The sequence below is a fragment of the Melanotaenia boesemani genome, chromosome 4 (genome assembly GCF_017639745.1).
Source record: "Melanotaenia boesemani isolate fMelBoe1 chromosome 4, fMelBoe1.pri, whole genome shotgun sequence".
Classification (NCBI taxonomy): domain Eukaryota; kingdom Metazoa; phylum Chordata; class Actinopteri; order Atheriniformes; family Melanotaeniidae; genus Melanotaenia; species Melanotaenia boesemani.
Genome location: NC_055685.1, coordinates 28,771,446 through 28,794,303, shown reverse-complemented (window position 1 = coordinate 28,794,303; position 22,858 = coordinate 28,771,446). Strand labels below are relative to the sequence as shown.

At 39.6% G+C, this 22,858-nt stretch overlaps 2 protein-coding genes and 1 long non-coding RNA gene across 3 annotated transcripts in view; 2 read left to right on the top strand and 1 right to left on the bottom strand.

Moving 5' to 3' along the window:
- Positions 1 to 3,271, top strand: part of asf1bb (anti-silencing function 1Bb histone chaperone) — a 5,270-nt gene extending 1,999 nt beyond the window's left edge. The window contains exons 3-4 of the mRNA XM_041982246.1: positions 106 to 282; positions 2,347 to 3,271. Coding sequence (XP_041838180.1) covers positions 106 to 282; positions 2,347 to 2,544 — 375 coding nt within the window. The 3' untranslated portion in view covers positions 2,545 to 3,271. The remainder of the gene's footprint in view (positions 1 to 105; positions 283 to 2,346) is intronic.
- Positions 1 to 11,709, bottom strand: part of LOC121637913 — a 22,076-nt gene extending 10,367 nt beyond the window's left edge. Inside the window, exons 1-2 of the long non-coding RNA XR_006009965.1 lie at positions 11,699 to 11,709; positions 9,227 to 9,232 (exon numbers count right to left, since the gene is read on the bottom strand). This is a non-coding gene — a long non-coding RNA (uncharacterized LOC121637913). The remainder of the gene's footprint in view (positions 1 to 9,226; positions 9,233 to 11,698) is intronic.
- On the top strand, positions 4,425 to 22,697 carry prkacab (protein kinase, cAMP-dependent, catalytic, alpha, genome duplicate b). The gene is made up of 11 exons (XM_041982204.1): positions 4,425 to 5,376; positions 6,662 to 6,723; positions 9,771 to 9,899; positions 10,635 to 10,733; positions 13,695 to 13,777; positions 13,876 to 14,002; positions 16,815 to 16,910; positions 17,213 to 17,335; positions 19,152 to 19,211; positions 19,296 to 19,400; positions 19,487 to 22,697. The coding sequence occupies exons 1-11, from the start codon at positions 5,331 to 5,333 to the stop codon at positions 19,610 to 19,612; spliced, it is 1,056 nt and encodes a 351-aa protein (XP_041838138.1). The 5' UTR covers positions 4,425 to 5,330; the 3' UTR covers positions 19,613 to 22,697.
- The last annotated feature ends 161 nt before the right edge of the window (positions 22,698 to 22,858 follow it).

Here is a 22,858-nt window from a genome sequence, read left to right as displayed (position 1 = left end):
AGCTCCCGAAGGAAATTTTGCTGTTCTGTTTTACTATGCATTGAAACAACTGTAACATTATTAAATCTGTTGTTTTTGTTTTTATGTGCTTTTCTACTCCATAAGGCTGATGCTCCTAACACAGGCCTGATTCCAGAGAGTGATGCTGTAGGGGTAACCGTAGTCCTCATAACCTGCACCTATCGTGGACAGGAGTTCATCCGCATTGGTTACTATGTCAACAATGAATACACAGACCCAGAACTACGAGAAAATCCACCTTTAAAACCAGACTACTCTCAGGTAATATAAACAAAACTACAGAGATTGCAGTCTGTGATATCTGGTTATTAATAAAAATGTAGTGAAGCCATTCCTAGCTGTTTGTGTTTACTGGACATATTGATCAGTACCTTCAACAGCAGTGCCAGGGTTGTAGATGGTATAGATATTGAATGCAGTGAATGGGTCCTCCATGTGGAAAGACAAAAAAAGTGTTTTGCTGCCCTCTGGTGCTCTTCAGTGTACAGTGACAGGCAACTTAAGTATGAAGAATGAGGTAAAGTATGAAAGATTTCTTATAGTCTTTCCTTTTTGTATGTTTGTTTTTTATTGACATATCAGCAGATTCACGTTGTTAATGTATCTATAAATATTTACATATTAATTAAATCAAAGATATTTTATAATCCTAAAAGGAAATTTTTGTTGTTGCATTATAAATAGTAGTAGTTATTGTGCCCTGAAAAGCATAGTAGGTGCTCAGAAAACCAACATTTTTCTTCACAGACTTGTATATAAGATACATTAAATATTGTTTCCAGTGAAGGTTGGACTCTGCCAAGGCTGCTCTTTGTCACAGATTCTGTTCATAACTTTTATGGACATAATTTCTAGGTGCAGCAAAGGTGCTATGGGTATCCGGTTTGATGGCCTCAGGAATGGGTCTCTGCTTTTTGCAGATGATGTGGTTCTGGTGGTTTCATCTGCCGTGATCTTCAGTTCTCACTGGAGCGATTAACACCCAAGTGGCCAGCCGAGCGATAGCTCAGTTGGCAGGGCATTCATCTCCCATGCGGGAGACCCAACCTCGAATCCAGGGGACAAATATTAACACCTTCCAGTTCCCTTCTTAAGCAAGACCCTCGATGCTAACCGCCCTCCCAAATGCACCCAAATTAAAAAGTTGGGCGCACCAGTGCAACCAATGCTAAAAGTTAAGGCCCTATATATGCTCCCTTACGTACATAAATAGGGACGTCTGTTTCAAACGTCATTTGTCGCTGTCCCCATACTTACATGTGTTTTTTGCGGTGCCTTGGTCAGTAAGTCCATTCATCCACTAGAGGGCAGTGCTGAGTTCAGAGTTCACTCCCATGAGCTGACGTCAGTTTCAGACATCATTTTGCAGCAGTAATGCACTGGTATGACGCTGTTTGCAACCTCCCAGCACACCCTAAACACTCGCATATCTTTTCTTCAAAAGCTTGCACAATTTCTACGTTTCTTGTCCTCGTCTTCGTTCTTCTTCTGCATCTTCTAAAAAAGTGCACCAGGATTCATTTAAATCGGACCAAACAGTACCAGTGTGATTGCTCCCTATGTCTAATCTGACCAAAGAACCTTCTTCCATATTTTTGGGCAATTTCTTACATGCCTTCTGTGAATATTTCTGTAAACAATCTGTGTTTTCTGGTCACACTTTGATAAAGGCGAGTTCTGTGGAGGCTACAGCACATAGCTGACTACCCTCTCTAGGCAGGCTTTCTATAGTACCCTTTTTCTCATTTTTTGATGATGATTTTTAATGGTATTTGGTGGGATTTTAAAAGTTTTAGTTACTTTTATCACTGAAACATGATTTGTATCCCAAATTTTCCTGAGGACTCTCCAAAGGGATTAATAAAGTATTGCTATTCTATACAACTGGGAACAGTTTGAATACATATTAATTCAAAATGAGGTCATTGAATTGTTTTTAAAAGATTAAGGACTACCTGTTATAGATTTTTGACTGAAATTGTCATTTTTGCAGCAATTTATTACTGAAATTAGTATCTTTTAGTAACTTATAATCCAGGGGTGCCCAAATCTGGCCCTTGAGATCTACCATTCTGCAACTTTTAGATACAACCCTTCTCCAACACACCTGAATCAAATGACTGGCTCTTTACCAGGCCTCTGCAGAACTGAATGACATGCAGATGACATCTGATTCAAGTGTATTGGAGAAGGGTTGCATCTAAAAGTTGCAGGATGGTAGATCTCGAGGACCGAACTTGGGCACCCCTGAAATTATCCAATTATATTATGGACCCAGCAGTATCCAATTCTGACATTTCTCTGATATTACTTTCATCATTGCAGCTCCAGAGGAATATCCTGGCCTCCAACCCACGCGTCACCCGCTTTCATATCAACTGGGAGGGCTTGGCAGACAAGATGGAAGATAGTGAGAATGTTGACCCATCCCCCAACATCAGTGGTATGCTCCCCCCATCCTGCATACCAGGAAAGCTGCCACCCCTTGGACTGATGCCAGACAACTCCATGGACTGCATGTAAGACTCATGGAATTCATATAACGGACAAAAAGTTCTTCATATCTATATAATCACCCACATCTCAGCCACACATTTGAATAAAGACAACATGGATGTATCTACATGACAGGTGAGCATTAACAGGACATTCTGACGCAGCATCATGGACATTATCCCTGTGTGGCACAGAAAAATGGGATGGGCCTGGAATTACTACCAACTTTGGTTCCTTTCTTGGATGCTCTCTTCTGAACACGCTTAGAACTGCACGGCCAGGATTGCCTTAATTTATTGCATCTTTGTCTTAGATAATGTTCAGTTTGAGGCTTTAAAGTCATGCTTATGCACTGATTTTAGTAACCATTTTTTTTTATTGTCCATTTAGTCCTCTGATGCCTGCCCACGGAAAAAATCTTGGGTTAAATACGGTGCCATGTTGGTGCAATGCTGAGTAAAACTGTAGTTGGAAAGTTTCCCCTGGAGGTTCACATTTCTTAGTAAACCTAGTTCTTGGAGCTGTTCTCAGATACTTTAACCTTCTTTTATACATTAAATAAAATGTACCAAACAGTAAGTTAAAGGGGAAATTGATGCCATATTTTCAAGTCTTGTGGTTGACTGTAAATAATGTAATCCCAGCGCTTATTTCGTCTTAAAACAGAAGGCACAGTTTCATTTTCTATTTGCTATACTGTATATTCTCTGCATTGGTGTTGTAAAAGTGAAGTTAATAAAGTCTGTTTTGCTGACCTTCTGCTCTTTTCTTTTTATCGCTGCATCTTCCAGCTTGTTAACATGTGAGGAAGAAAGCACAACAGCAGCAGAAAGCCTCAGCACATGTTTTTGTGTCCTCATCAGCCTACTCTTTGCCCTCCCCTCTCTGACTCCGTTCTTTTTTCCAGTTTCATTCATAAAATGCAGCAGCATTACTCCACCATTTTCATTCTAGCCTTATGTTGCCAAGCAACTGCAGCACAAAAGGGAGGGGTGGATGCTGTCAGCTCTCATCCATTTTATCTCAGGCGCAGGGACTAACTCCCCTCTTCCATCCATCTGTTACCTCTGTGTGCTTCTCACGCTGCACTGTTTAGCACGATGCACAGAGCTGAAGTCATGTGCAGATTCATATTTGGCTGTTAAACCAATTTGCAGCATCAACCACCCTCTTTTAAAAGGCTGTAGGAGTAATTAGCCAATGGGCTCTAAGTAAAGCACTTTAGATAATTGTTCTAATGTAATTTTTATTTGCAGCTTCTCAACTTGAGGATTTTTTTTTAAATTTTATATAGAGAGAGAGAGAGAGTAGGGCAATGCTACTTTATGCCCTTATTTTACTCAATGCAAAGATCAAATGTCATAAACCCATTCATAAAAATCTTGTTGCAACCTAATACTGATTTCAAAATTAAATGTGTCAGAAATTGGAAATAAACTTAGGTCTGGTTTGCTTTTCCCCCCTTTTGGCCAATCCCACATCAAATTATGAAATCAGGAGGACATTCAAATGCAAATCTATGTGAAATTGAGCCCTCTGTGATCCTCACAAAGGGCCCTTAGTCATCTGCTCGAGGCGCCCGGTGGATAAACCAGGTGCTGCGGTGAGGACGGAGATCTTTCACACCGACTGGCGCGATTGCCTTCAACAGCTATTGTAGGAAAACAGTATTTCACTTCTTAATTAGACTTTCTATTAATTACCCCAGCGAATTGTTTAGAAGCCCTTCTTGCTAGATCGCGCTGCGCGTGCGTTAGATTCTGACCAACATTTCTAAAAATAGCTCGCGGTTGACGTCACTCAGCCAAACGTATATTAGTCGCTTGGCGGCGGTGGTGGTGAGGAGGGGGGCGGGGGTATATAGATATTTATTTATTTGTTCTTTCTTGACGGGGCGTTGCTTTACTGTCAGTCGCTGCTGAGGACCAATAGAGGTCCTCGCATTCACCAAGATTCCCACGGTCAGTCAGTATCACGCCAATAGACGACAGAAACCAGAAAAGGTGTGCGCGTACGTTGTCGGGAGGAAAATAATCGGTGACGTTTTTCTCACTCGTTTTTGTGTATGGCGGCAGGACGCTGCTGTTTTTCGATGAATTCTCAACAGCCAATTAGAACAGTCCGTATCTCACTGCTCAAAGAAGTGGCCAATCCGAATTCTAAATTGAGCTGTCAATCAACCCTAGTTATACATAGTAGGCGGGACATTCCTTCGGCTGTAGTTCCGTCATCTCGCTGGTCTCCGAGGCTACGAGAGCGGGTTTGGGGGGGTGGCGCGATGTTGATTTGGATGAATTACTGTCGTTGTCGGACCCCGACGAGGTTTAATTTTTAAAAGCTGGGTTCGTTAACGTTAAATGGGAGGCTTTCTCTTGAGAAAATCGCATCCCCTGTTATCGTTGTTTTGTGGACTGGATAGAGGTGGGGAGCCGGGGAGGGGGGGCTCGTTCGGCGGGGGCTGCAAGGAGGGACAGGCAAAGACTGAATCCTCCGTGTCCAGGCCAAGTGCGCTGAGCTCGGCCTGAGGGTTCAATGAAACCCTAACGACCGAGATACCTCAACGTTAGCTTACCTAGGATTTCAGTCTGATATTAGTCACAGGTTGTGGATGAGAGTGAACCCGCTTAACTAACCTGTCTCGTCGTGGCGCCGCATTAGCAGCTGTCAGGCTATTTAAGAGCAAGACATCGGAGTTAACGTTCCGTACCGCTGGATTTAGGGAGCATCGTTCAGATCTAATCGAGATTAGACCGGCTTGAGAAGGCTGCAGGGCGGCCAAAAAGCCACGGATCGCCCGTTGTGAAGTTGTCATCATGGGCAACGCGCCCACGGCCAGAAAGGGCAGCGAAATGGAAAGCGGTGGGTACCGTCGCCTGTATGCATCACCCCTGATCAGTACCTGCTCTGTTGCAGCTTCATGAAGTCCAGATTCGATGTGACACTGCGGACTAGCTTCACATAACGTGCCGTACAGCGGCCCTATCCTCACGTCTATATTTGTTAAGATGCAGCCATCCACTTGTCAGTACCCAGTACTAATTATTAGCGCACATCTTGTAAGCTCGCAGGAACCTAAATTACGCAGCTGTATTTAAGTCCCTGGACATAACAGAGGCCATGTGGAGATCTGAGAAAACCAGGCTAATTTTGGGACAAGTATTTTTTTAAATTAATGCGATGTTAGAATGAAGCACTGAAATCATTTTATGAGGTGCAAAATACCGAACAGCTCCGTAATACTGGGATCTTCACTTCCTCTTGTACTCATATTGGCAAGATCGCTACAAGCTATGTGACAGATTTTTCCTGGACACTCTGTGCCTGTTGCTGTTTGGGAGGATTACTATTGACACTGCTCGCAAACGCGCAGAGACTATGTTTGGTTTTATCTCATGTTTTGTGAGTTTAATGCAAGATTATTGCACAGAGGGATGGTAGTGTGGTGATGCTATAGGCCGCAAATGCGAGGGTAGTAATTTTTGCACTTTTGTCTTTGAACACGCTGAACAAACCAAGGAATTAAAATTGGGACGGATAGGTACCTTTACTTAACTCATCCAGGATATTGCTTCATTTAATTTGATATCGTTTACATGCTATCAGTGAGTGTAGCTGTGCTGCAAAGAGATGCGTCTTGAACCAAATTAACAAGGATACAAGGTTGTCCTTAAAAGTGTATGAATGGCACAAACTGGCTTTTCTGCAGGTTGATCAGAATATTTGAACTTATGGGAAAAAATAATAATTGTGTATTAGTTGATTCAATTTGACATTTATACTAATAATGTTGTTTTGCATGCACTCTTTAAGGAATCATCACGATAACATTTGATTTTTTTTTTTTTTTATTTATTTATTTTACTGATTTGGCACAATTGGTTGGATAGTTTTTGTCTTGAGCAGGTGCAACTTAACTTTGAGCTATCAGCCTCAAAATTGCATTATAATAAGTTTGTATGTTTGGAAACAGGTTGGCTGTTTAACTTTAAATGAAAGTAAAATGGGATCTAGTTTAAGTCATATAAAGATTTTTCCTAATTTTATTGTGGTTTCTTACACTCTGTACTCAGAAATAGCAGTGGTGTATTCCACAGTAACACTAGTGTTTTTCTGTTTTTGTTGTTTTGTTTTTTTTCTCTTGCAGTTAAGGAATTCCTTGCTAAAGCCAAAGAGGACTTCCTCAAAAAGTGGGAGAATCCCGCACAGGTTAGTGTGATTTTAACTAATGACACAGGAATTTGACACACAAGATACTCATTCTATTTTAACCTGCCTTTTTCCTCCTACATGCTGTGAGACCAAGTCAGTCTTTGATCAAATGTTGTGTATATGCGAACACTGCTGTCTTCAGTTTTACCTCCACTTTAAAACCAGCTGCCAAACCTAATGTATCTTGACTGGGCAAAGAAGAATTCTATTAAAGCCAATTAACAGCATATACGATGTTTGCATTGAACAGTACAGGACTTTCTCTGTATCATGTAAATTAAATGTTGCATCAAGCATTCATGTGAAAAAGAAACACCACTGTGTCATTTCTAAGATTTCATGTATTAGGACATAATAAGAAAATCTCCTGGTTATCATTGCTGCTCAAAACTAAGTGAATACACCCTCATATGAACAACGAAACACAATGTATTTTACCATTATTTATTTAACAACTACTAAGCCAAACTGCAGAAGAGGTATGTGTGAAAAAAACAAGTGTACCCTTACACTTCCATAGGAACTGGCAACCACCTGCTGTTCAAATGCACTTAATAACCTGGAGAAGTCAGGTGTGGGAACACAAGAAGAAGAAAAAAAGACATCACCACTCATCCTAGAGAATGGTCCATCAATTTAGAAAACCTTTTATAAACAATATGGAGTTCATAATTTTACAGTGAGAAGGATTATACACATGAGTAAAACATTCAAGACAGCTGCCAATCTTCCCAGGAATGGACCTCTAAAGAAGTTTTTCTCAAGGTCAACCCGTACAGTACACAGGATAAATGTTAAAGTTCATGACAGTACAGTTTGAAAAAGACTAAGCAAAGGTGATATGTCTGGAAGAATTGCCAGCAGAATGCTGCTTCTGTTAAAAAAAAAAAGAACAAAGCAGTGCAGCTTAGCTTTACAAAGTTGCATCAGGACGCTTTTACCAATGTCCTTTGCAGAGATGAGACCAAAGTGGCAATGTTTGGCCATAATGTACAGCACCATGTTTGATGACAACAAAACACATCATATCAACACAAACACCCCATTCTATGCAGAGAAATTAGATCCAGTTATAATAATAATAATAAAAAAAACTTGTAATTACATAATTTACAAATGTGTAAACCATTTAGGGAGCAGCTTTATGTATTTACAAATGCCCATTCAAATCCACACTCAGAAATCAAGACATTTGGAAATGTGCACTTAATTTGAAATTGTGCATAATTTGAACACTTAAAATAACTTTGCACACACACACACACATTACAAACTGCACAAACCTAAACATTTTGCACATCGATTTTTATCCTCAATGCCACAGATGTGATCTTTTTATGTTTAAAAAGGTTCCTGTGCATACAAATTGAGCATTGCGTGCATGCATCGCCTGACATTTATGTGCAGATCAGCTCGCTTGCTCATATGTGATTTTAAGTCTCCTCTTTTGCATTTAAACTCGTCCCAGTTTCACAAATACATGATGCATTTAAGTGCTGGTGGAAAGTTGGGTCATCTTCATTTTAATTGGATTCAAGTGCTATTTTCTTCTATAGTTATTTCAAAGTGGGAAGGACCCTTTCTGTAACAGAACAATCCATCATTCCTTGATTATAATAAATATACTGATGGATAGATTGATCATGCGTTATACTTTTTAATTGGATCACAATGAATTGGCTTGAATTGATTGTCATAAAGTGCCTTGAGATGACTTTGTTTTAAGTTGGTGCTATACAATTGAATTGAAAATTTAATTTTTGAGTGTATTAGTCTAATTTCTTTCCATATCGTGCCATCATTGCAGTGGTGGAGGGCAGATGATTTTGGCTTGTTTTGTAGCCACAGGACCTGAACACCTTGCAGTCACTGAGTTGACCACATCAAAAGATACTTAAATCAAATTTGAGGCTAAATGTCTGCCAGCTAAAACTTGGGCTGAATTTGGGTCACGTAATAGTACAATGATCCCAAGCACAGCAACAATTTTAAAACAGAATGACTTAACAAAAAAAAAAAAAACTGTTGCAAGGTCAGTGTCATTTGATTGAAATGCTATGGCTGGACATGTGCTAAAATGAATGCTCAAAAATCTCAATGAACTAACTCAACAATGTAAAGAAATAAGGGTCAAAATTCCTCCACAGCAGTATGAGTGACTGATAAGTCATACAGAAAATAATTAGTTCAAGTCACTGCTGCTAAAAGTGTTTCTTCACGAGACTGAATCATGGGTTGAACTTAATTTTTTTACACACTGCTCCTGTACTTTGGTTTAGTTTTTGGTAAATTAATAAAAACAGTTTAATAAGAAATGTCATCCAAGATAATATTTACCTAACTTGGGAACCCAGTTAGGACCAGAAGATTTAAAAAAAATATATATCTTATTTACATGATTGCATATTTACAGATTATTACATAAGAACATTTGACATTGGTCAGTTTTTGTTAGACCTTTTTTGCTCCGTTGTAACAGCAACACGTGTACACCTTACACATTGCACTCCTAGAAATGAGTGTAAAGATCATTAAACTATATTCTAATGAAAATAGTCTCAACAGCAAGTTTCCATTAAAACTATTTACCGACTCCAAAGATTGGTAAAAGTAATGTGCTGATCAGTGACAGGAGACACTTTTAATTCTGAGCTAAGACAACAAACACAGTTCCATGTGGCTGCATTTTAAAAATATAGATATTGTGCAGATCTCAGTCAGGGTAGGTTTTACAAACTTTTTACATTACACTATTAAATATATATTTATTCTGTATCAATTAAGAAGTGTATGCAATTTATCTGCTGTTCAGACATAAGTGTTATTTGCTGTAAACAGGTTGTCAGGGGTCACATGTAACACTTTTTATGTAGATGACATACTGATTTTTTTGCTATACGCATAATGCAGCATCAGTAAATATATAATGAGAACTGAATATGAGTCTAGTACTATGTGGAAATAGATTTTCACTTCTCTCAGTACAACCCCCACCATCCTATTTTCACAATAATCTGCTAACCACTTTTGTGTCGTGTGTTCAGAACACTGCTTGCCTGGAGCAGTTTGAGAGGTTGAAAACCCTGGGCACGGGTTCATTTGGCCGTGTTATGCTGGTGAAACACAGAGAAACGGGACAGCATTATGCCATGAAGATCCTCAATAAGCAGAAGGTTAGTCTGGGAAAGGAGACATCGGGGTCACACAGAGAGGATGGGAGGTGCTTTAATTTAAAGACACTGATGGTTAATGTCCCTTACTGGACAGTCAAATAAAACATGGAAATGTCATTTATGTGACACCATCCATAAACGACTCGTGTCTGTTGTGAAAGCTGTGAAAGGGCCTGGAGCAGTTTTGTAGAGACTCAAATATTGTGCAGGTGCAAGCTTTATCTGAGTCTCTTTATGCTGAAACAGGCATCACCCACAGTTTGATGTCTTTTATGCAGATTACAGCACATGGGGCTGTTCCTCTTTTGACAGATATTTAGAGATTTCAAGAAAGGTAGACCTACTAGATTGTTTCTATTTAGACTGATGCAAAAAAAAATCAGGGACAGTTCAATGAATGAATGTGAAGAAATATTTTGCAAGTTGTCACGATAGCAGAACATAAATTGCGATGTGGCTAAACAGTTCAGATACATCAATGGGACTGTTTTCTCCCAAATCAGAATCCAATAAATACCTAAAAGCAAAGCATGTATTTGGTAGATGTTGTCTGGATAAGTCAAACTCAAAGGCCAATATTACCATAGAAATCTTTAAAAGAATACCTCTAGTCTAGCCCTCACACACATGTGATGGATTTAAAAAATAGTATAGCAACAATAGCTGTTTTGATTGTAGAGCCTTGCAGTTTAAATATTGTCTTTTTTTTCTTTCATATCTCTGTATTCTTTCCAGGTGGTAAAGCTCAAGCAGATAGAACACACTCTGAATGAGAAGAGGATTCTTCAGGCTGTCAGCTTTCCTTTTCTTGTGCGGTTGGAGTACTCATTCAAGGTACAGAGAACTTTAAGTTGAGTGTGTGTGTTTATCTGGACCACTTTGGGCTATTTGGATGAATATATGACTATAAGTCCTTGATCTCTAAAAGTAACCTTCAAGAATGAAACATGTAGAGGTGAAGCCAAAGGGATTGATTGTAATGGGCCTTAGTGTTACATTTGCATGTCTGTGAACGTGATCCACTGAAAATAACATTATGCACAGTTACCCAGTTACATCCACCAAGTTGAATAATAGCAAGTGATCAGGTAAGTGGCTCTTATTGGAGGCCCCTGATCATATGATTTTTATGGGATTTTATTAGATTAGCATAGGGATTTCCTTAATGCATGTGGCATTTAAAAACACTCAATATCTCTTTGTGTATAGAAAATCCCTCCAGTTGTAGTTTGCCATTGGTGTTAATGTCACAATGTGTTATGAGCTGTTGTGACGTGAGCTAAGAGTAATGTGACTTCTGTTCAGCCTCAGTTTGAACCTGATAAATGATGAAGACAGCCCTTAAAATGCAAATCAAGATGAAGAAGATCAGAGATGTCATTGCAAACAAATTGTAAAAAGCCATAGAAAGCAACAGCATCTTTTAGGACATTTTCATGTCTGCTGGAGCAAACTCGTTGAACTCTTGAATTCTAGTCGACATTGTTCCCTGGTGATGTAATTGTGGATCAGTTTAGTTGTGTTTGCACTTTGGTCATCGTCATTTTTCAAGTTCACTGAGTGAAAACATACTTGCTGAAATGTGGCCTTTAGTTTCAGCAACAGCTCTTTCTATAGTCATCAAATGACTCCTTTTACAAAGATACCACATGTATTGCATTATATAGTTAAAGTTTAAAGGTTATTTCTAGTGCGATAAAGATGCTATCAACAAATAGTTCTGGTTAAAACTGTTATTTACCCTAAACATGAAGGAAGACTTGGTGAAAACACAGCTTTAGGAAGCTGTGAAGACTCACTTTACTTGCTTTGTTGCCTTTCAACTGGAAACTACAATCAAAGGCAGGAATTTTTAGCACTGAACTGGCATCTTTACTGCTCACTGGTGGAAGTTGTAATATTCTTGAAATGGTAGTCTGTGAATGTGGCCAGATGGAGTCTTCATCAAGCCAGGATGTATTGTGCAATATGTGATGTTATTTCAACAATGCATAGGATAATTATCTAATTATTTTAGGATAATAAAGGGACATTAAGGTGTATGAGTCTTATTAATATGGGTTTCTTTTTTTTAAGCAAAGCAAGTCCCATAAATAGCTACTGGCTCATGATAATACTCATAAAATCAGTCTGTAATGATGTTAGATCTCTATCTAATCTATTGTAGTTGATCTGATCTGCACCATGTAAGTAAATAAAAGTCATGTTTTTTGGTTAAACTGATGAATACAATTGTGTCCTTTTAAAGAGTAACAGTTACGGTTGTAAAAATGAATTATGGTGTTCTATCATATTTCCTTTAAGCAGTTTCCTTTTATACAGTATGTCTTACTGAAATGTAGTTACGTGTGGTATGGGTGGATCATTAATGAGACAGATAGAATTTAACAAAGTGTCAAAGTTTATCTATTCATGTCTTTATTTTCAACAACCAGTTATGTTGTGTCTTTGGCCACCTTAGAATCAATTTAACTGCAGATAATCACAAGGTTATCAAGGTCAGTTGCTCCCGAGCTGATATCCCCACCCCTGTTAAGTGCCATAGGGGTTAGGTGAGGCCTTCGTATGACAGATGATGTAAAAATGTTTGCTTGCACAAAATCATAACACATTAAATGGATGATTTTAACGTTTGTATGAAGATGAAGCATTGCTGTTACACACTGAGGTTTGATTATTGTGTGTTTTATAGAACTGCAGGAAATTAAAGGATTTTTGATTGAGTGCATCTCCAGCTCTATAAAAACAGTGTGTTTTTTATGATAATGGTATACTACGGAAGCCGAGAGTGGCCATACTCGACATGTCTTTTTGTAATCATTATCTTGAGATACTGAGTTAATGTCCTCATTATTTTGAGATGATGAGGACCATTTTCTTTTGAAGACTGGATCATTTGTCTCTTTATCTTGAGAAAGTTTGTTTTCTCGTGATAATGAGATGAATAAGGTGAGCTCAAAAGGGAGTGTGTTACACCCAATTTTATTGGTCAAAGAAGACCCCCTGACAGCTGGTGATGGCTACAGTCATGATGTAAATGTTAATTCTGTGAATGAGTGATTGGTAAAATTTAATTGTCAGATTGTCAGATCAGTAGATTTGGATAAATTGATAAGTGATGGATGTTCCTGAATCTGATTTTGGCTTGCATTCGTTGCTGGCTTGACTGTACTGAGGCATACCAGTACAGAACAGCTCTGTACTGGGATGCTCCTTGGTCCCACCAATTGAGGGGTTTGGAGAGAAGAATATACTGGCTAAGCTCTCATCCATATTGAAGAAGATTTCTATGAACATTGTCAACCCTATTAGGGATGTGTCAGCATTATAGAGTGAAATAAGCTTTATTTGCCATTGAGCTGTTGTCAGTGGGGGTTTGTACCTGCACAGACTGGTCATCTGATGGCTATGCTCCCAATTGTGGCCTTACTCAGGTTAAGCTGTTTAGATGCACCTGAATGTCCAGGGATTAAATATCCCTAACGCCTTAAATAAACTGTTTTGTTATTCTGAACACAGACAAAAGAGTCAACAATAATCACAAATCAACTCAGTTTAGTTCAAGTTCAAATTTGAATGTGTAACATTTAGGGCGATGTAGTCACAAAAATGCCATGAAATGAACTTTTAAGGTTTGTGTGGACATAGCAGTTTAGAAATTTGTGGGAGGTACTCACTTGGTTGCTTTTATTTGATAATAATGTGAATATTATCCAGTCACCTATTTTGTCTGTATCCATTCATATGCATGTAAATGTTACTGGGTGTTACTAACATTGTTCTTCTGTTCCCCAGGACAACACTAACCTCTACATGGTGATGGAGTATGTACCAGGTGGAGAGATGTTCTCTCATCTACGAAGAATTGGCAGATTTAGGTGACTGTGTTCATGCAGTGATTTTTACCAAAGTTAAATAAACCAAGTAAACTGTAAACTGTTCCATTTACTCCTTTCTGTTCCATGCTGTCTTACAGCGAACCACATGCTCGGTTTTACGCTGCTCAGATCGTTTTGACCTTCGAGTATCTGCACGCTTTGGACCTGATCTACAGAGACCTGAAACCTGAAAACCTGCTCATAGACCAACAGGGCTACATACAGGTAAATAACTCCTGATATAATAACTATAGACAATTTAATTTAGACTCATACAAGGGGGTCCAGTACTCCATACTCCCGGAGTACCCCCCACAGGAGTCCCCGGTAGACACGGTCGAATGCCTTCTCCAAGTCCACAAAGCACATGTAGACTGGTTCAGCGAACTCCCATGCCTCCTCTAAGACCCTGAAGAGAGTGTAGAGCTGGTCCACTGTTCCACAACCGGGACGAAAACCACACTGCTCCTCCTCAATCCGAGGTTTGACTATCCGATGGACCCTCCTCTCCAGCACCCCTGAATAGACCTTACCAGGGAGGCTGAGGACTGTGATCCCCTGTAGGTGGAACACACTTTCCAGTCCCCCTTTTTGAAGAGGGGGACCACCACCCCAGTCTGCTAGTCCAGGGGAACTGTCCTTGATGTTCACGCAGTGCTCCAGAACTGTGTCAACCAAGACAGCCCTACAGCATCCAGAGCCTTAAGGAACTTCAGGCAGATCTCATCCACCCCCAGGCCCTACCACCAAAGAGCTTTTTAACCACCTCAGCAACCTTAGCGCCAGAGATAGGATAGCCCACCCCAGGGTCCCCTGACTCTGTTTCCTCGTTGGACGACATGTTGGTGGGATTGAAGAAGGTCTTCGAAGTATTCCTTCTACCGACCCACAACGCCCCGAGTCGAAATCAGCAGTAGTGTTAATTTCGTTAACGTAAACTAGACGAAAATAAACAATGTCCCAAGCATGTCTCCAACCATGTCCCGCCTCACCCGGGACATGGTTGAAGCTCTGCCGGAGATGGGAGTTGAAACTCTTTTTGACAGGGGACTCTGCCAGACGTTCCCAGCAGACCTTCACACATTTGGGTCTAACAGGCATGACTGGCATCCTCCCCCACCATTTGAGTCAACTCACCACCAGGTGTTGATCGGTTGACAGCTCCACCCCTCTCTTCACCTGAGTGTCCACAAGTCCGATGATTCAACTACAAAGTTGATCATCAAACTGTGGCATAGTGTCCTGGTGCCAAGTGCACATGTGGGCACTCTTATATCTGAACATGGTGTTTCTTATGGACAAGCACAGAAGTCCAACAACAAAAACCGCTCGGATTCAGATCAGGGGGGCCGTTCCTCCCAGTCACGCCCCTCTAGGCCTCACTGCCATTGCCCACGTGAACATTGCAGTCCCCCAGCAGAACAAGGGAGTTCAGGTATGTCTTACAGGGCTACCAACTCTGTAGATCATTAAATTAAATAAATAGAAACTGATACTTTTTTGTTTTTTCATTTGTTTGTAACTATCCACATGTAGTGTATATATAATGGTTTTTACTCATGTACAGTAATCAGTGCTGCATCAGTAACTATCAGAGAGATTTGAGTTTATAAGTCTGATTATCTATTTTGATGCTTGTTAAAAGATTTTGACTGAAGATGCTGTCATGATGCTTTTCAAATAATCAACATAAAAAGCAGGGGATTGAAATTAGTGATACTGTAGGTATGGTTTAAAGCAGGCATGTCAAACTGGTCCAGCAAAGGGCCGTGTGGCTGCAGGTTTTTGTTCCAGCCAGCCAAGAGCACACAGTTTGACCAATCAGCTGTCTGAAGACTGAGATCAGTTGATTGAATCAGTCAAATCTGGTGTGCTGCTGCTTGGTTGGAACAAAAACCTGCAGCCACACGGCCCTTTGCTGGACCAGTTTGACATATGTGGTTTAAAGGCACATTAGTTCCTGTGATTCACCCCAAGATGGTGTTTAGTTGGATAAACTCAGTATTCATAGGTCTGCAGTAGGGCTGAGCGATATGGCCTAAAAATAAAATCTCAGATTTTTTATAACCAAATTCGATTTCCGATTTTAATAGATTTTTTTTCTTTTCTTTTACAAAACATAAATAAACTTATTAAAAACATTTAATTGTTTATATTGATGAATGCCAGCAAAAATAAAGCATATAATGTCATAGCTTTTCCACCATATAAACGACTTCATATCTTACATAGAAATATGCGACACAATGCATCCGTGATCTCTTTCCATCTGGATCCTTATCATACAGGATCCACTGCAGAAACAATTTCCCTGATGAAGGTTGTCTCTTAACTAGTGTTTGTGGGTTAAGTTGACTTCTGCATCTCATAGAGAGCAGCATTTCTCACTGCAGTTATACGCACAGCTAAATCCCAGGCATGAATGAAGGGTCACTTCACTGAAAACAAACACCGTTCTGGTGTGGAGGGAGGGCTAAGTCTGCTGCTAACTAACTATGGAAAAAAATCCCAATTTTCATAAAAATTAATCTCCAGAAATGGAAAATTCGATTTATCGATTTTATCAATTAATCGACCAGCCCTAGTCTGCAGTGTATGTTTGTGGTGAGATGTACTGACAGGCATGTAAATCATAACTGCTTTCGTGGTAGCTCCCACCACAGTGGAAGTCTTCGTGACAAGATTTTACCATGATGACACACATAGACTAACGGATACTGTCAGAGCGCATTATGAAGGTGTTTTCCCCACCCCTACTCTGTGGTGTTACACAGATGTGGAGGTGTACTGGCTGAAAGTGAATGCCACGCTGGTGCTGTCTTGTATTCACAGATTGTGCCACCCTCTTGTGGTCACCTGTGAAATAACAACTGTGATAGCTTTCCCCTCGATTTTAACAAGAAACGTCTTCTCATCTTTGCATCTTTCTTTCTCTCTCCATTCTACTGACTATCTCATGGTTTAATGTAGATTGTATCTTGAAAAGTTTTTTCTGTTCATTTGTCTTTTTGCTTTTTTTTTCCTGCTTATCTTTCAGGTTACAGATTTTGGCTTTGCCAAACGTGTAAAGGGCCGGACCTGGACACTGTGTGGCACCCCAGAATATCTGGCTCCAGAGATTATCCTCAGCAAAGTGAGCCAACATTGTAGTTTGCACTTTAATGAATTCATTCTGTGTGAAACAGGCTTTATGAAATTCATTCTTCTTCATAAAAGAAAAAAATTGTAATTATTTTAGGAAGATTAGTTCAAATCTCAAACTGATGAAATTTTAAAGTGGATTCAATTTAATTCATTTTTTGTTTATTTGGAGCTAAACTGTAACAAACCATCTCCAAATACATAATATAGTAAAGTCAATGACACAAACATTGGTTAAAATTTTACCTTTAGTAATCTGTAATGGTGCAATTTTCTCTCTGTCCATTAATCCAGGGGTATAATAAGGCAGTAGACTGGTGGGCGCTGGGTGTACTGGTCTATGAGATGGCAGCAGGGTATCCACCTTTCTTTGCTGATCAACCTATTCAGATCTATGAAAAGATCGTATCAGGGAAGGTGAGTTTGACTGTCCGATAGAATATGCAGCATTTTTGTCTTATAGCAACAAAAAACAATGTTAAGATTTTCTCCCAGATGACCTTTTCAGTTTTGGGGTAATTATACATCTCTATGAGCAGTTTTAATGATCCAATAACTAAACACAGACTCCAGCTAGATGCATCTTTTCTGGGTCCTACATTATTTTTGAGTCGATGGAGACTTATTCTACTAAAGACACACAATAATCCACGTCTTCTGTATTTATTGATTTAGTTCATTTAGTTTGTTAACTCATCCAGACTTGATGCAGCTTCTGTGTGCTTTGACTTTTCAAGTCTAATATTACACGTGTCGCTTGCAAGATATAGTTGTATTCATTATTTTTCATTAGTGCTGCATGGTGGTGTGGTGGTTAGCAAAGCAGCCTCACAGCAAGAAAGTTGGTGGTTCGAATCTCGGCTGGGGGCAGGTTCGAACCTTGAGGGAGGTGGCGTTTCTGTGTGGAGTTTGCATGTTCTCCCCATGTATGCGTGGGTTCTCTCTGGGTACTCCGGCTTCCTCCCACAGTCCAAAGACATGCATGTCAGGTTAATTGGTGACTCTAAATTCTCCCTAGGAGAGAGTGCGAGTGTGAATGATTGTTTGTCCCCTATGTGGTGACCTGTCCAGGGTGTACCCTGCCTTTCACCTGTTCATGCTGGGATAGTGTTGGGCTCCAGCTTACCCGCAACCATGGACCAAGTGGTACAGAGAATGAATGAATGAGTTGTTTTCATTAATTTCTGTATTTATTCATCTAGGATCTTAATAAACAATAGCCTGTAATTTACAATTAAAGCTGAATGTTTAACCTCCTAATTGCTCTTTATTTCAGTTTTTTCAGAGGCTGAGAAGTAGAAGGTCATAATGAACAATTTCAGCTTTAATGTTCTTCTGTTTTAAAAATTTCTTCTATAGCCAGTTACATGAGGCTGACCTCAAATTTGAAGATTCAGGATTTTTGCCATTAATCCTGAATGAGAAGTAATAATTCCACCATACCAAGGATTAAAAAAAACCATCACCCTCCATTGAAATATAACTGGTTCAGACAATTAGAGGCCATCATGGCACAGGTCCCTTAAATGAACTTTTAGGATAATGAACACTACTGTCCACAAGCAAGTGAGCTTTATGTCCCCATGGCCTCGGAGGCTGCCATCCAGGAAAGAAACTTCTGATCCAAAATCAGCAACTTTAAGCTTTGAAGTTTGCAGCCGTTCACACAGACAGACAAACCCTCATTTAGAAAACTTTCCACTCATTTAAAACAAAGTTGGCTTCAATGATCTGAGATATGTTTGATGAAAAAAGGACAGACATTCGATCTAAAGATTACTGGCCCAGTCATTTGATCTTTATGGGCGCATCAACCTGGACTGTTCAGCTGCCAGTTGAACTGGGTGATCAGACAAGGTTACTGGAATAAAAAGAAGGGTACTACCTCTATATATGGGCATGTCAACAGGAGCAAACATTAAAACTAGTATTGAACCCACAAATACCCTATCAGATCCCTAATATGGTCCAGAATGTGTGGACTGAGACAACGACAAATATAATCATACTCAACCAATTTATCTAAGTAGATAGGTCAAATATCCAACTACTATTTTACGTGAAGCTCGTTGACAAGACATCTACACGAGGTTCAACCTGCTAACGAACACGAGTGCTACATACGTGTTTATACATGTTACCTCTGCTAAACCAACACACAGTGAAACTTGGACATGGATGATTGTGTGTGGACTTTTGATTGGTAGTGTAACTGTTTCTAACTCGTCTTTAGGTACGTTTCCCATCTCACTTCAGCTCAGACCTGAAGGACCTCCTGAGGAACCTGTTACAGGTGAAAGCAGATATCTCAGTCATTCTGATGCTGGTGTGTAATTTAGTTTCTTATTAATGTCGGAATGATTGTTATTGTCCTCAGGTGGATCTCACAAAACGTTATGGTAACCTCAAAAACGGAGTCAATGACATCAAGGGACACAAGTGGTTTGCAACTACCGACTGGATTGCCATCTACCAGAAAAAGGTGTGCATGTGTCAGTGTAATGTGTATGTGTGTGACTGTGCCTCTGTAGGGCTTTCTTTTTAAATAGTGTCTTTATTTATTTTTAGGTGGAAGCTCCCTTTGTCCCAAAGTTCAAAGGTCCAGGTGACACCAGCAACTTTGACGACTATGAAGAGGAGGAGGTTCGCGTCTCCTTCACTGAGAAATGTGCCAAGGAATTTGCTGAATTCTAGAGTTAGAGAGCAAGAGAGGAAGAAAGAAGGAAGTAGGGAGAGTCAAAGGTAGGCTGGTCAAGTGGGAGACGTGAGGAGAAAAGTACAGTCTCCAGTCCAAACACAAGCACCAGCTACAAAAAGTGGAAAAATGTGATAGAGGCAGGGGGGAAAAAGAGAGGGGAGACTGATAACCAGCAGTGTTGCCTTTTTTGTTGCATTTCTGTCTTATTTTATTTATTATTCTGTCTTATTTATGAATCCCTTTATAATGAAGCTGTGTTTTATGGGTGTGGGTAACCCCACTAATTTAGAATTGCCTCTACACATTTTCACACAAGATCTTCCCTTTTCGGTATTTGTTTTATTCATGTTTTATTTTTTTTTTCTGCCACATCATAGAGAAATCAGCCTGTGATCCACTCCAGTCTGTTGGTCATTACATGAGGCCAGTGAATCCACACAAAGTTTGTTTCAATTTAAACAGATAACTGCTTGGTGTACAACACACATACACATATCAAGTTAAATAACCGTGTTTTGCAGTTGGTTTTCAACCCCTCTCACAGCATGTAGATGGATATTTTAAGGTAGGATGGGTGTAAACAAACAAATAACAGATGACACAAAAGAGTCTGCTAGTTTTATCATGTAACTCCATTTATTGTTCTTATCATTGTTAGCATAGCCAGACTTAGCGCATATCTGCAGAACTCTGTTTTTAAAATGTTAATAGATACTAGTTGCTCAAATGATATGTCACGCTAACAAACAAGGGGACATGAGTAAGGGAAAGAAATAATCTCAGTTTTACTGGTGTTGTGAAACAGCACCATATTGTAATGGAAACTCAGGTTCAAACATATCACTTAATAGATATTTATCTACATAAAGCTTAAGGATCAGCAGGTAAATCTCTGATACAGATTTGGGCTCAAACTAAAAGGAACAAAAGGGACTATTAGACTTTTAGTTAGCGTCTTCCACTCTTTTTCCCTTCCAGGCGATTTGATTTTGCTAACTTGAGTCTGTTCTTATAAAAGCACTTCCTCTCTCAGCTCAGAGCTCGCTTTTGGCTCGAGATGATTCTGCTCGCTGAATCAACCATTTGGCCCTCGACTCTGATTAAAAGAGACCATCTGAGGCAGACTGCCTTAAACTGCTGCTGGCTGGCGGTCATCAGCACTTTGGCCAGTCACGGATGGCAGTCTGAATAGTGTGCTTTATGTTCATCTCCCCCATCACCCGGCCCTTCCCTCATATAAGCAGGACCACGCTCCGTGTGACAGTCTTGCATGTGATAGCAACTCTTGTTACTGTTTTTTGTGTTTCAGACATGCTGTTTTCTGTTATATTTTGTTTTTTGTGTGAAGGTGAAGATTTAAAAATGACCAGTTTTCCATTGAACAAGTTAGGAAGAGATAAGCCACCAGTAGGTGAATAGAGCTGGTTCTGAGGAGAGGACGTTACACAACCTATCAACACAAAGTACACAACTAATGCACCTCAGGTGTTCAGTGTCTTCTTAGTTAATAAGCTATGACGGCAGAGTACGTAAACAATGCCCAAAAAAGTGATCACAGTAGTATTTATTGGTAATTGATTAAATGAAACCAACCAACTTTGGTGTCTTTTTTAGACATTGAAATGCCTTTATTTGTAAATGTAATTTGGTGTACCACATAATGATGCTAATTTGGCTAAAACAGGCACCATTTTTCTCTCATCATTTTAAATTCTGGACCTTTTTGATTCTCACGAATCCCAGCTGTCTGAAACGGCTCAGAAACAGAGCAACATGACAAGCCTTTTCTCACTTTGCACATTTGTAATGCGTGACTGTCTGTGTGTATAATTTGTAACATGAAATAATATTTGAAATGACCCAACATGAAGGAATTGGCAGGGTGGGCTTCTCAGTTTCACATCATAGTTAGTCAACTTTTGCTAAATATGAATGGCCACATGTATCTGGACCTTTGTTTAACATCATCCGTCCTCTCCATGTATGTTGCCTCAGATTTGCAATGCTGATTTGGTTTAAACACAAATGAATATAGAAGCACAGTATCAGCTGAGCCTTTTCAGTAATTTATCATTAACTAATAAAGCTTGCAAGTCTGTGTATCTCAGCAGAAACCGAGATAAACTATTAGTGCCTTGTCTAGGTCAAGTTCCAGAAATACTGAATCCTATACTGTAACTGTCACTGTCTACTGTTTGAGCTCTGTCTAGGTTAAATTGGTGATTTTTTTCCTCTCTTAAGATAAAGATCATATATCAAAATAATTGTACATAAGCTTCTATTGGGCTAATTCTTTAATTAAAATTGCATATCTTAGAAAATCCATAAAATGGAGCCACAAAAATGCAGTAATGTGACAACGTTTAGGTTGTTGGGTAATGAGACCCCTTGAAAATGAAGCAATGCTCTTGGTGATGGGACTTGATGCTGTGCTTCTGTATTGATATTCTCAGACTTAGTTAAATTACCATAGTTAAACCTAATCTTTGCCTCCTATATGGGAAGCTAACTTGAGACTAAATGTCTCACATTTCATTCTCAAAATGAGCTGTTTCCACTCCTTTTTTCCCTTTGAGAAATGGTAGAAAATTTCAGCATTTAAAATCTGAATCTGAAGTTCACTGGCAGATAAGTGGAGTTGCAGGCTGCATGTCTACTTAGTCATCAGCTGGCTTATTTGTATTAATGGATTTTTTTTTTAGGATTCATTATTATTGTTTACATCACTTGTTGAGACTTCACATTCGCTGTATTTCCTTCATGTCAGGTTCAGTGTTGATCATTCTGGACGAAAATGTTTGTAGTTATATTTACATTATGAATCTGTGTCTCCTCGATGTTTTTGCAGTGATAAAACTTCCGCTCAACGCAGGCACAATGCTGGTACATACTGTCGCACTTTTTAGGGAAATGAGGCCCCAGTGTAAACCGTGTTAACCCCCGACACACACAAACACACACATACACGAGAGACACAGCCGCAAAGGGAAGCGTCTAAAGTCACGGGAGCAGTGACATAACACGAAGTGTAATATTTTGCAACATGAGTATCATTCCAATAAAGTTTTACTTGTAAAATTCCACTGGACTCGACTGGACTTTATTTATTTATTAAGCTACAAGTTACTACGTCCTAACTGAATTGACGACGAGGTGTTTAAAAGGTCTTCCAGGTCAGACACCCATCCCGCCCTGATGCGGAATGGAGCCGTCATCCACCCATCTGTTGAGGTGGGCTTCAT

Coding starts and splice junctions, on each gene's coding strand:
- prkacab (XM_041982204.1), top strand. CDS start 5,331: ATGGGCAACGCGCCCACGGCCAGAAAGGGCAGCGAAATGGAAAGCG. Junction 9,900..10,634: donor AGATCCTCAATAAGCAGAAG/GTTAGTCTGGGA, acceptor TATTCTTTCCAG/GTGGTAAAGCTCAAGCAGAT. Junction 14,003..16,814: donor ACCAACAGGGCTACATACAG/GTAAATAACTCC, acceptor CTTATCTTTCAG/GTTACAGATTTTGGCTTTGC.